We start from the raw sequence: 13,684 nt of genomic DNA on the forward strand, positions 1-13,684 counted from the left end.
ACAGCATCTGGAAGAAGCTACTTCAACACATATTTTGAGGAGACAAAGATGTAAAGGGCTACTCCTTTTCAAGGAAGGAATCGTACAGTGCTCAGTAAATGTATCTCAGTTACCATAAAAGAAAGTCCTATCAAGTTTTTCCTCTCTAGATTATGTTGCTTGCACACAATCTTTTGTTAAGGGCTTAGTCTGGAAAAAGATTTATCCTCATGTGATTCTAAGTCTTGAAACTGACTCAGTATACTTCATGGATAGTCAGTGTTTTGACACACACATGTCCTTTGTAAAACTGTAGCTTTATAAGGCTTTCTTTACCCCAACACAAAGCTTCTTCCTGGAAGATACATTACCCTCCTACTCTAAATATATAGCTATGAAGATGGCATTCTGTAATTAGCTACGACAGCAATGTTCTGATTTGTCTGTAGAGGCAACAGAGAACTCAGAATTTAAAACCAGAACCATCACTGCCCAGTGTATTTCTTTCATGTTCTCCCATTCATTTGTCAAAGTGCACGCGAGACCTGAAACTGCTTCCACCCCAACAGGCACATACTGTTTTCCTTCTGATTTCTTGAAAGGATCATAATGTCTATATAATAATCTGTAATCCATTTGCCATGTCTCCCACAGACCCTTGTTATCTCCCAGATGTAGGAGGGCTCTCGTAGGTGGTGCTGATGGAGACCTGCATTACAGAGTCCCAAGCCACTGAGATCATTGAGTCCAACCTTTGACCACCATGGCACTGAGTGCCACATCCAGTCTTTCCTTAAATATCTTCAGGGACAGTGACTCCACCACCTCCCTGGGCAGCCCATTCCAATGTTAACCCTTTCCATGAAGAAATTTCTCCTAATGTTCAACTTGAATATGTATCTCTTCATCCTCCTGGTAATTTTTCTAACCTCTTCCAATTTGCTCAAGGGGGTTATTAACACTGTTCTGGGGCATCCAAAATTGATATCACATTCCTTTTTCCAATTTTTTTGCTTTTAGCTTCTTTCTAAGAGATTTGTTTTGCTCCATCACTTCCTGAACAACCAAATGAAGCAACTCCCTGTAAGCATTCCTGAGAGCTGCAAAGCTTTCATCAATAATGAGCCTCTGAGGGTTGTCCTAACTTTTCTCCTGAAGAAAAACATTCCAACAGATTTGGATCACTCCATCACAGCCAAGGGATCCCGCCTCTGATGCCATTTTAACATTATGACCCATTTCTGAGGCCAGGTAACTGAGGTTCTTGTTAATATTAGGGAATAATAAATCCCCTCAGGGGGAATCAGAGTGAAACAATACTGAATGACCAGTGTGTGATTTTTATCTGTCAGCATAAAACTGCTGGCTGCAAATGATTGTAAATAACGAAAATAGTAGTGCTTCAGTTAAGTCATAGAAGGCAGTGTGGGAAAGGAGCCCATGAACAATTGTAAATGAAACTGCATCTCTGAAGGAAGGAAAAGCAAAGGGGCAATTTTCTGAACAGTAGCCATCAAAATAAAATCAAGCAGCAGTCAAAAATTATACTGTAAGGTAAAACTGTGTTTCTGTCAGAGCTCTGTCATGGAGATTACCTAGGACAGTTCACAGCCTTCACATGTCCAATGAGGCTTTTCCTTGTTCTTAGTGTAAGGCTGAGCAGCATACCATTCCTTGTGGGATCCTCCACTACTTGTGTCAGGAAGGGATCATCAAAGCTTTCCAGGAATCTCCTGGACTATCTGTACTTTACTGCATTGCTTATCCAGCAGCTGTCAGGGTAAAGTCCCTCACAAGAGGGGAGAAACAGGACCTGTGATACTGAGGCTGCTTTGAGCATGCTGCATTGTGGCATCACAGTGGTGTCAGAATTAGGAGGCTGTGGCTTGTGCAGGACACCCACTGCAGTCCCTAAGGGATGGGGGAATAGGAAAACCTGCTTGGCCCAGAGGTAGTAGAGCTACCTCACAGCTTCCCTCACCATCAGACTAGCCTGGGACAGTGTGACACAGAGCAGCACTGCAGGCATACAGTCCCTTAGCCAGGGGCAATACTTGAGCAGGTGACATCCCAGCTGCCCCTGGCCCAGCAGGGCCAGGACAAGGGAGCAGTGGAGCATCCCGAGGCTGTGGAGTGCAGCCGGGATGCCAGCAGAAGGCTTGGCAGGTCAGGGAACGCCATGTCAGGAGCCCCAGACTTGGTGAGCCAGAGGCAGACAGGTCAGCATGTTCTCCCCTTCCCTGCCCACCCCACGGGCCCCACATGGGGTCAATGGGCTCAGGTCGGGCTGTCCTCACAGGGCAGATGGCAGCTGTCAACATCGACTACCCCAATAGCCGCCAGCACGCGGTTGAGTCTGAGCGGCTCAAGAAGGCCAGGCTGCATGTGGAGAAGGCCATTAAGGTGAGGAGTTTGATTTCACATGGCCCTGAGATGCCACATGCTTGCATTTGTGCACCTGTGGCTCAGGAGAGCTGAGCCAGAGGACTGGGGTGGGGCAGGCTGAGCTCGCTGCTCTCCCCACAGGAGAAGAAGATCTTTGCAGTGCAGGGCCCTTATCCCGTCATCCGCCGCCTGCTGCGGGCCCGGGGCTGGGTGGAGAGGAAGCTGCCCCGCAATGGCAGACAGCTGAAGCAGCATCCTGGCGACCAAAAGAAACAGGAGCTGGAGAAGAGGGCAAGTGGTGGCGGTGATGAGCAGGGGGAGGCAGTGCTGAACCCACGTGGTGGGGCACAGCCTTCCCTGGGCACCACAGAGCCCCTGCACCACCCATGGTCACGCAATAAGGAGAGCAAGGGGGAAAGGGAAGATGAAGACAAGAAGGAAGACAAAGAGCACTGCAGTGAGGACTCTGATGACATCCATGACCTCATGGTTAGCTAAGAGGGCTAGGGCTGAGCTTTGCCACAGCTCCCCACGTCCTTCCCCTGGGACCCTCAGGGGCAGCCTGAGGCAAGGGACTGGGGCAGGATTAGGACTCCCTGTCTCACCCCAGCCCACTCCCTCCTGCAGTCCTTCCTGGCGCAGGACCAGGTGCCAAACTTCCTGTGGACCATTCGCCTTAGCAACATTGACCAGGAGCTGCTGCCAAAGATTGAGATGGTGAACCGCTTTCCCCGGCTGTACGCGCTTTGCACCAAGGTGGGAGCACAGAGGCCTCAGGGATGGGGTCGCAAGGGGTGGGGGTGTCCAGAAGGAAATGACAAGCTTCTCTAAACAGGAGGGGCTGTGTCAAAGCCTGCAAAACTTATCCTGGTTTGAGCAAGTCGACCTGAACACCTTTTTCCCCCGGTGCTACCGGCTGGGGCTCATGGACGAGCAGAAAGCTTTCATCGGTGAGCCTGGAGCTGTTGCCCTCATGTCATCCCTCGTGCTCCAGTCTTCCCACATTCTGTGCAGGACTGGCTAGGGATGATGCTTCCTTCTTGCAGAGGATTTCCGCCTGACGGCAGCTCGCAGCCTGCTCAAACTGGCCCTGCAGAAGGTCGAGGACAGGCGGGTGGGGACAGAGCAGTCCCCAAAGGTGCCAGGTGAGTGCATGGAGCTGGCTGAGCGGGATGGAGGCGGGGGATGAAACAAGGAGTTCAGGGTTAGGGGCATGTCTGAGGGCTGAGCTTGGAGACTAAGCCTCTGCTTATGTCTATGGCTTGAGACCACTTATTCCCTCCCCTGCCATAGCTCCAAAGGCACCCGTCCCACAGGGAGGCTCAAGGCTTCAGCTAGCCTGGCATAGGAATCCTTTCTCTACCCATGCCATCCACAGCAGGGCCGCACTCCCCCCTGTATCCCCAGCTGGTGCAGGAGGCCCTGGAGGTCTGTGAGCAGCACCTGGGCGTCCTTGGGCACCGGGACATCGACAGGAACACCCCGTCGCCCTGCCGGACATGCATCGCCTGGGACCGCTTCCTGCAGGAATATTACCGCGTGGCACAGTGAGTGCTGAGCGAGACGGGGGCAGGGGGACGGTGGCGGGGCGGTGCTGAGCCCCCCGTGTCCCCCCACAGTGAGGGGACCAGGCTGGTGCTGAGCACGGAGCAGCAGGAGCAGTGCCAGGACGTGCTGCGGCGCCTGGAGGAGCAGCTGCCGCAGCTCGGCATAAAGGGCAACCTCAACGTCTGGATCCTCAAGCCCAGCGCCAAATCCCGCGGCAGGGGTAAGGCTAGGGGAAGCATGGGGCACGCACATCCCCACGGAGAAGGGATCCCACCATCACTGTGTTGCCCAGGCATCGTCTGTGCGACGCGGCTGGAGGAGGTGCTGGAGCTGGCGCGGAGCTGCACGGACCCCGCGGCGCGGGTGTGCGAGTGGGTGGTGCAGAAGTACGTGGAGCGGCCGCTGACCATCTTCGACACCAAATTCGACATCCGGCAGTGGTTCCTGGTGACTGACTGGAAGCCACTGACTGCCTGGTTCTACCGAGACTGCTACCTGCGCTTCTGCTCCCAGCCCTTCTCCCTGCGTCACCTGGAGCCGTGAGTGTCCTCCCCCTCACCCCCGGCTCGCAGTGCCCAGCCCCCCGGCACCCCCTGACCCAGCCCCGCTCTCCAGCGCCAGGCACCTCTGCAACGTGTCCATCCAGAAGCGCTACAAAGCATCACAGCCGGACCCCCGCGTGCCCCCCGACAAGATCTGGTCCAACAAGCAGTTCCAGGCATACCTGGCACGGCTGGGGCGGGCGGATGCTTGGCAGCGGGTGATGGTTCCCGGCATGAAGGCGGCGATCCTGAACGCCCTGCGCTGCACCCGGGATCAGGTGGGCTCCCGCAGGGGCAGCTTTGAGCTCTTCGGGGCCGACTTTCTCATCGGGGAGGACTTCCAGCCCTGGCTGCTGGAGATCAACTCCTGCCCCACCATGAGCCCCTCCTCGGCGGTGACCTGCCGGCTCTGCGCCAACGTCCAGCGGGACACGCTGCGCCTCGTGCTGGACCGCAAGGACAATCCCACCTGTTCCATTGGTGCCTTTGAGCTCCTCTACAGGGAGGTAGGCTGGGGGCTGGGGACAGCCCCACCTCAGGCACCCCGAGCCCCCACTGCCCCTTGTGTCTCCCTGCAGGCAGCCGTGTCCTCATGCCTGACTGTGGGGCTGAAGCTGATGGTCACCGGCTGTTCCCTAAAGAAGTCCCGGCAGGCAAAGCTTCGATCCCAGGACAAGCCCCCCACCACCATACCCAGTGCTCCCCAGTTCCCTGCATCCTCTCAGGACAGAGCCACCAAGGTCCCCTGGTCCAGAGCATCACGGGAAAAGCTGCCTCCTCTGAGGCCGCAGAGCAGCTGCTGCCCACCCAAGCCTGAACCACCAGCAGTGCCAGAGCCCCCAGACGCCTCTGCTGGGAGCCAGGAGCTGCCATGGCTTCTTCACCTGGTTAGGCAGCCCGAGGAAGCTCAGCCCCAGATCAGTAGCTGTCCCAGGGATAGAGTGCCAGGACCACCAACCCAGGGCCCCCCCAGGAGCCCCTTGCAACCCTCAGGCTGCTCTGCTGGAGACCAGGAGTTGCCATGGCTCCTTCATGTGATCAAGCAGCCCGAGGAAGCTCAGCCCCAGGAAGCTCAAGCCCAGACAGCTTCACCGCCGATCACCAGCTGTGCTCTGGATAGGGGGCCTGTGCCGCCGCCCTGGGGAGCGACCAGGAGTTCCTCGCAAGCTCCGGGTGGTTCTGCTGGGAGCCAGGAGCTGCCATGGCTCCTTCACCTGGTTGGGCAAGCCGAGGATGCTCAGCCTCAGGAACCTCAGCCCACGGCAACCCTCCCCCCGACTGATAGCTGTCCTCCAGATAGGTCACTACCACCCCAGGAAATGCACAGTAGGCCCTGGCGACCCCCGGGCTCCTCTGTAGGGAGCCAGGGATTGCCACAGCTCAGTCAGCCGGGTGGGCAGCCCCAGGCCACTCGGCACCACACAATTCTGCCCCCAGTCAATGCCCGTCGCCTGCCGAAGGGGCCTGTGCCACAGCCCTGGCGACCCTCGGGCCGTGTACCGACTCCTGCAGGACTTCCTGCCAGGCCAGCGCGCCCGTCTGCGCTGTAACAGAGCTCCAGGACCCCCGGTCCCCATCTGGGACAGAAGAAGCACATGCCAGCTTCAAGAGGATGCAGAAGACCTGGGACACAAAGACACCCCCACGAGGGGACAGCGCCCTGCCTGTCCCGGATGGGGTAACACAGCAGCACCCGGCTGCCTCCCACACGGATGAGACCCCATTGCTGTGCCACGATAGCCATCTCAACCCACACACCTGCTTTAATAGACTTTTGTGAGGAGGAGCCTGGCTTGGACCTTCTGTGTGTGGGAGATGTGGACACAGCTGGGGATGATGCTGCAGGCAGGAACCGGGGCTGCCAGGGCAGCTCCTCTGCTGGGATACAAACAGAGGCAGGAAAAGCTGCCTCCACTCCTGCCTGCCTGCAGTGACTCCTGCCAGACAGAGCTGTGACAGTGATGACATTGCTGCATCCTGGCACTGGGAGCTGGCTAGGCACAGATTACTGGCAGGGCGCAGGGCTGGTGGCCCTGCAATGCCAGGGGGATGCCAGGAGGAATCCCATCCTGTGTATGTGCCAAGAAAAGTGGGTGCTTGAGCCTGGCAGTAGGTGGGGATTAATGGGCTGGCAAAGGCAAGTCAGGTGTCCCCAGAACTCCCCTGTGGGCATGAGGGCTTCTTGGATATACAGGAAAGGAGGTGGGGGGAGTGCAGAGGGGGCCCTGGGGCAGCACCAGCTCCTGCAGCTTCCTTTTGTGACAAGGTAACACAAGTTGTTATAGAATCACAGAATCGGTCTGGTTGGAAGGGACCACAGTATATCATCTTGTCCCACCCCCCTGCTCAAGCAGGATGATCCCAGAGCACATGGCACAGGATTGTGTCCAGGAGGTTCTTGATTATCTCCAGGGAGGGACATTCCTTAGTCGCTGTGGGGGATCTGTTCCAGTGTGTATGAGTTCTTCCTGGCAGGTGGAACTGGCACTGCCAGGGCAGCTCCTCTGCTGGCAGAGAGCTCACAGGATCTCATGGCTCCCCAGTGCTTGTGCCCAACAGGCCCTGTGCCTGCTGCTGTTCTCTGAGAATGGCTGGGCCAGGCCCCTTCTGCCCCTCTCTGGGCTGGGCAGACATGACCAGTGCATGACACATCAGCTGCAGAAAAAGTCTGGTGCTTCTGGCAGAGTTCTGACATGGAGATTAGCTGGGGGAGTCCTCTGCTGTTAGAGCCAGGTCCTCAGGCCTCCTCTCTGCAAGAACCACAAAGTTCTTCCTCACTGGGGAACTCCTGCTATGTTAAGGTACAGACAGACCATTTTCTCCTGGCTGCATTCATCAGGGCCACTGGGAGCAAGTGGAAGAGAACCTTGGATGCAAGGAGAAAATCAAACCTGGCCAGCAGCAGGGGCCATCTCCTGAATCAGTTTGGATCATGTACCTATGATGGTGAGTAGCCCCTGAAAAAGTTGTTTGGCAGAGCAAGTACTGAGAGGGGAGCATCTTCTGTTCCCCTAGGAAATCCTTATAGGCATCATCCTTGTGCCTTCTCATCCCAGCCAGAATGGGCTGCACTCTCAACAGTCTTCACATGTAGTTCCACAGAAATAAAGGGAGAGGTGCTGACTTAATTGATGTTTGATAGCTACAACTCAGTCAGAAAACCCAGTGCTCAGGAAACATTTTTGCATGACTAGTCAACTCATTCAGATGCCAGTGGCCCAGAGGCAGAAGTTGGAGCAAATGGAGGGGCTTGGCTGGAGTCAGGAAGAATCTTTCAAGACTGTTCTCAGGGGTGGCAGTGAGGATGTATTTGGAGACTCCCCCTTGTACGTCAGCAGTGGAGTAGGAGAGTCTTGCATGAAGCAATGACAGCAGCATAGGAAGATTCTAGGGATGTGAGAGCAGGTGTCACAAGGACAGTCCAAGGATGAAGATCCACAGCTTGAATGATGTCAGCAGAAATAAGGGTGTTGAACAAAGTGCTGGAAGTAAACTGAGCAAGGGGAAGAACTGTGGTAATGGACTGGTTATGGAAGAGCTGAGTGATCATTTGGTGGATGGATTCAAAGGGGGCCAAGGGATAGTCAGAGAGAGAGAGAGACCTTGGTAATAGAGAGGAAAGCTCTGCTCTCCCAAGTGACAGATCCTTCTGGGAAGCTGAATCAGTTGTGTGTCAGAAACTGTATGGAGAACAAGGAAATTTGCAGGTAGGAGTTCAAACAGATTACTACTGTGACTCAGTCTCTTAAGATGGGTAACACAAGTAAAAAAATAAATCAAAGGGGGAAACCAGTGCAGAAAAGTTAAGCAGAGAGCAGTAACAAAAAAAGGAAATATGAACTCTGCACATGTACACAGTCTAAGGCCAGAGGAGTTGTATGGCAGTGCTGCTTCACAATCAGGCTGTCATCTAACCTTAGTCACACTTTGTCACGTGACTTTTAAGTTCAAACACTTGTGAAGCCTTCATGGATTGTTTCAAACTAACACAAGTACCTTGGGCTGGCTGCCCTTGCTCCCTCAGAGTGCTTCATGTCCTGCTGGATTCATGCACACCTAATTCCCTATTTCATCCATACCCCCACCCAGGCAGCCCTCATGTATCTACTCAAAATGGAAACATGCACAATGAGTCCCTTGGTGCAGTTCCTTGTTCCCAAGGCTTCCCTAAACCTCCCTGGAATTTCCCCAGCTTGCCTCTGCTATGGATGTTCAAGGAGGAAGTTGTAATCACAATTACCTTGTGCTAAGCAAACAGGGCATCAAATCATTGCTTTGATACCACAACAGCTTCAATAAAAGGCACAAAATAGCATATATATGATAGAAATTCCTTTCACTCCTCAGATTAATCTTACAGGTATCCTACATCCAGTACATGTATTTTTCCCAATTTATCATATATTTCACTAAGTATGTATTTATGACTGAAATACAAGAACCTGCTTTTTCCTCCCCATTTTAAATACATTTACTACTCAGTTGGGTGTTTCTGAAAGGCAACTTGCAACACAAATATTGTTCTAGTCCCAGTAATCTGTGCTCATATGCTAATGCAAAACAGACAAAAATTCCACAAAGTGGAATTCTTGGGCTGCTGTAAGTACAGTGGAGCTAATAAATACATTTACAGCTTAGGACTTTTGAATGGCTCCTGAATAACCCAGTTTTATCAATTGTTTGAGATTGAATCCCAGGAAATTAAATTTAGCATTACTACTGCCACAAATCTCTTGCCATAGCTCCAAGGAACACTTCATGTATAATATCAAATCAGGGAAGACTTTCAGTAGGAGGAATTGTATTGACTTTAATAGGCTGGAGGGAAGGAGGATTTCCTCATCCCTAAGTAAGGGCTTCACTTCTTGCCCCCAAAATGAACTTGACTGGGGCAAGGCTAAATCATGATGTGTTGGCGTTATAAGCCATGGAGACCTCCTGGAAGAAGGCAGGGGGAAAAAAAAAGTTAAAGTAGCAGAGTATTTGCTGAGTGTGATGTTACAGAAGGATGGGGTCAATAAGTCCTCTTCTACTACCAGCAATGCCTGTACAACCCAACAACTCTTCTCCTGTGGCACAGGTTTTGCAGGGAAATCAAACACTCTGGAGCTACTACAACTGTTGCAGCCTGTGACGTGCTGCTTACAGGAGAAACAGAGCCCAGGGACCCCCAAAGGCAGGACAGCTGTAGAAACACAGAAATCAGTCTACAAACAGGAATCTGTTAGTTCTGTGCAATGCAGCTCCTACCCGGTGACTAAAGATGCCAGAAGAAGCCTGGCACATCGTAGGGAATTGCTGTTGAGCTGTGCAACCATTACACAGGACACAAGAGCCAAAAGTAGCTTCAAATTGCCTATTAATTCTGGATGCCTGTCAGCAATTGTCTGATGAGCCAGAGTGAGCTGGCATCTTCTACAGAGGAAAAAAAAAATCAAATATAACCATTATTTAAAAGAAATAGCTAAAGAATCATTTCATCATGACTTCCATCCCCTTTTGCCTTTTAGTCCCCTTTCACAATGGCTGGTTCCTCCTGGCAGGACTCCCCTCTCAGCTTGCTGGAGCTGCTTAGCCCTGTTCTTCCCCCATCATTTACCCTGTCCCAGCTGAGGGGGTCACACTGGTAAAGGTGCAGGGCTCCCCTCCCAGCTGGCTTGAGCTGCCTGTGAATTGCCAGCAGCTGGGGGTATCTTCTCCCAGCCTGAACATTCAATGCTTCCTCCTTGTCACCGTGTGACTCTGAAAGCTTGAAAGCTTTCCTGGGTGAACAGATTTTAATTTACTGGTAAACAAGGAATATCCACCTTCTGACAGTCAAACCTCTATGTACTGACAGGCTCCATCCCTATTTGAAACACTGATTTGCATCTTTTTGTAAATGAGTTTGCTGAGGCCAGGCTTGTGCAGTGTGCTTTCAGTGTGGGAGGAAGCTTTACCTGAATATAAAAACATTCAGTGAAAATGAATTTCAGAGATGCATGTTGTTCTGCTTACAGAAACCAGTTTTAATGTGACTTCAGCAGTCACAGCAGGATTTGAAAAATGCTGAAATATGGTCCTTTTAAATAAAATTTTCATGAGGTATGTAATCAAAACTTTAAAACTGGCCATTTTCTTTCAGGCTCAAGATAGGGTTATAAATAAAAAAAAAAAAAACAAAACCAAACCAAAAAAGAAAGAAAAAAGGAAAAAAAAAAGAAACTTCATCCTAAATATCTCTGTTTTAACAGAATTTTGAGACTTACCATCAATAGTTTTCACTAAAATAAATAACAGCAAATCTGTAGGTTTTGGGCAGTTCTGTTTCCTTGACTATTTGCATACTTATCCAGTCAGGGAAGACAAACAATTGCTCACGACAGGTCTGACCCATCACCACCAAACACCTCAGTTGCAAGGCTGAATGTTAACTACTGCTTGTTTACAGGGAATGCTTGCAGCAGTCTCAGGAGCTTGGGAGAGGTTGGATCACTCCAAAGGGTGACAGAGCCCTTGGCATAAGAGTGGGTTTGGTGTAAATCCCCACTGAGGAGCTCTTTTTGCTTTGGTCCTGTTGCTAACTGGGGAGCCTTGGGATGCCATTACACGTGTGCTGGGGGCAGGGTAAAGCAAGATCCTTGCTAGACTCCGAAATTGAAAATCCTGCCTGAACCTTCAGAAAAGTTTTCTGAGATATCATAAACACTCTCTGCCTTGGGGCCTGGCTTGGTACCATGTAAAACACCTGAGAGACTCTCCACAACCCTGTCTTTAGTTGACACTTTCAGTCTGAAACTCGGCTGCAGCAAGAAACTGCAGTAAAGAGGTCCTGATCCAATGTCTGCCCAGGAATCTTGTGTTAAAGAGGCACTAGAAAAAAAAAACAGCTATGCAGGTCAAGCTTCAGTACCACATCTTATCACCTGCCTCTCCTTTGTGCTTTGAAGAGCTGCCCATTCCCTCTCTGCACCTCCCTTCCTCCTAATCAGGAGCACTGCAAAGGCCTCCTAAAAGCATGGAAGAAGGAGTGATGGCACACTGGCAAACCCCATCATGGCACAGCAATATATAAAGACCATTCTCCTTTCTTTAGTAGTAAAAAAATGCTTTGTAATTCTGAAAGGCTTACACTACAGCAGCTGAGACATCAGAACTGTTTCACTGGGTTCTCTGCCCAGGGTCCTGACAACATTCAGAGATTTGCCTGGAAGCAATAAACTAAGCCAAAAAAATTACAGCACAAGTGAAAGGCACAATTGAAAGTCACATCCAAACGGGCAAGACACAGTGCCAAGGCAGTCAGCAGCCTGGTGGATATTTTAGGCTATTTAATCCTTCAAACATATGCCAAATATCTACCTGCAAGACCTCAATAGGAAGCTTTGCTTCAGTGAAGGGTTCACTCCAAAGAAAGGTAAATGTTGGCGCCTTCCTTCCACTGGAGCTTCTAATAACATCAAGTTAAATAATTATTTAATACTAATAATTGCAATACAACACAAATAATTGGATCCCTAACAGTCCTGTTCTGGGGAGGCTGGAATGGCAAGTAGCTCCCCCACCCCTAAAACTGAATTACTTTGTGAGGAAATCGCCTGTTTGAGGTCTGCTCCTGGGGGCTGGGGCACGGCGGTGGTGATGGCACAGGGGGGGAAAGGGGCAGTTTGCCCAAGTGCCATGAATAAAAGTCACTGTCAGGGGAAAGATCCCTCCACAAGGCTTTTGCCTTGGCTGAGCAGGAGGGACCCAGCATTTTGCACACTCTACTTTCTTCCCAGCCCAGAGCAGGACTTGGGGCACAGATGTCAATCTGAGCTGCTTTTCGCTTTCCGTGCGAATATTTATCCACTGCATTTTCCTCCTGCCAGGCAGCTGACAGGAGAGAGGTTCTGGTGCAGAGCACAGGCCAGAAGGACAGAACTCTTTGCGTTCCTCCAAGTGCAGCAGTGCTGCAGGGCCGAGCCCTCGGCACTTTCCCGGCCGGAGAGGACCCGGGGGAACCTCTGTCCCCACCCATCAGCCGCAGCCGCTCACCATAACACAGAAGAGGAAGATTTTTCTCCCCGTTTCTGGCCACTGCTGCAGGGTTTTCGCAGCAGTTTTCTTCCGATCTCTGCTGCCCTCTGGTGATGCGCAGCCGAAGGCAGAGAGAAGAGCCCTTCTGAGGAACCAAAGCCTCGGTTTTTGCAGCAAAATCTCACTCTCACCCTCATTAAAACCCCAGCATAGGCACAGCTGGTTTGATTCTTCTTTGTCCCCAACACAAAACCTAAGGTCATTCGGTGAAGGATTTATTTTCTAATAGCACCACGGGGAATTCATTGACAAGTTAATTCATCCTTATTATCTCACATCAGGTAAATACTGGTTTAATCAATTTACAGACTTCAGTATTAATTAAAAAAAAAAAAAAAAGGTAGGATGAGGATTAAAGATACTTGAATTTCTCTCTGCATCAGGAGTCATTCTGAGAAACTTAACCCTGCCCCATCAGCTGCTGCTTACAACCCCATATTTAGATCAGGCATCTATTTTCCATCAGCAACTCAGGGAAGGAGCTACCTCTCAGAGGGTCTTGCCCAGACCCTGTGCAGAGCTCCGGGAAAAAACCCAGGGGAGGATATTCTCTAATCCCTGCCTGATGTGCTTTCCAAATAAGTTAAGAAAAAAGCTGCATTTTTAATTATAAATGCTGTGACAAGCGAGTAGGGATGGACTCAGACTGCTGCATGTTCCAGCAGCCTTCATTTTCTCCCAAGCTCTGCTGTTCCCGTCACCTGCTGCAAAACAGATTTTTAAACCACACACAGACTGCTCTGCCTCTCCTGCATGTGCTGAGACCAGTTGAGAGGAGAGAAAAAAACCCATTAGGCAGACTCCTGGCTGAAGAGGCAGACTTGCTTCAAGCCTGCTCCTCCAGTGCCTCTCGGCATCCTCCTGGACAATCTCCATGGCTCAGCACTGCTCTGCAGGGCCCAGAGGGAAATGCTTCCCTAAAGCACCTGCCAGAGAGCTGAAAATTGCCAGCAGGCTATTCCTCTGCCACTTCACTTGGTCACGGTAGGGAGGCAATGCAGCCCTGTGGATAACACACCGAGCCAGAAATCCAGACCCTTGTTTCTCTGCTGCATCTCTAGGAACGATCGCTCCATTCCTCGATGCTTGAATTTCCACCTCTGCATCATTTCCACTGTAAAGCAGTGTGAGAGCTGTCGGTAACAAGATTTATGATCATTGAGGAGTTACTT

At 51.3% G+C, this 13,684-nt stretch overlaps 1 protein-coding gene across 1 annotated transcript in view; it reads left to right on the plus strand.

Annotated features, from left to right (window-relative positions):
- Positions 1 to 873: 873 nt before the first annotated feature.
- Positions 874 to 13,684, plus strand: part of LOC102112625 (uncharacterized) — a 50,225-nt gene continuing 37,414 nt past the window's right edge. Inside the window, exons 1-12 of the mRNA XM_088053891.1 lie at positions 874 to 894; positions 2,042 to 2,198; positions 2,279 to 2,382; positions 2,506 to 2,853; positions 2,992 to 3,120; positions 3,200 to 3,314; positions 3,411 to 3,509; positions 3,743 to 3,911; positions 3,984 to 4,132; positions 4,205 to 4,451; positions 4,528 to 4,960; positions 5,033 to 5,950. Of these exons, the coding sequence (XP_087910017.1) occupies positions 874 to 894; positions 2,042 to 2,198; positions 2,279 to 2,382; positions 2,506 to 2,853; positions 2,992 to 3,120; positions 3,200 to 3,314; positions 3,411 to 3,509; positions 3,743 to 3,911; positions 3,984 to 4,132; positions 4,205 to 4,451; positions 4,528 to 4,960; positions 5,033 to 5,950 (2,889 nt within the window). The remainder of the gene's footprint in view (positions 895 to 2,041; positions 2,199 to 2,278; positions 2,383 to 2,505; positions 2,854 to 2,991; positions 3,121 to 3,199; positions 3,315 to 3,410; positions 3,510 to 3,742; positions 3,912 to 3,983; positions 4,133 to 4,204; positions 4,452 to 4,527; positions 4,961 to 5,032; positions 5,951 to 13,684) is intronic.

This window comes from Pseudopodoces humilis, chromosome 3 (genome assembly GCF_049639895.1).
Source record: "Pseudopodoces humilis isolate 2021_Gansu_Grassland_sample_001 chromosome 3, ASM4963989v1, whole genome shotgun sequence".
Classification (NCBI taxonomy): Eukaryota; Metazoa; Chordata; class Aves; order Passeriformes; family Paridae; genus Pseudopodoces; species Pseudopodoces humilis.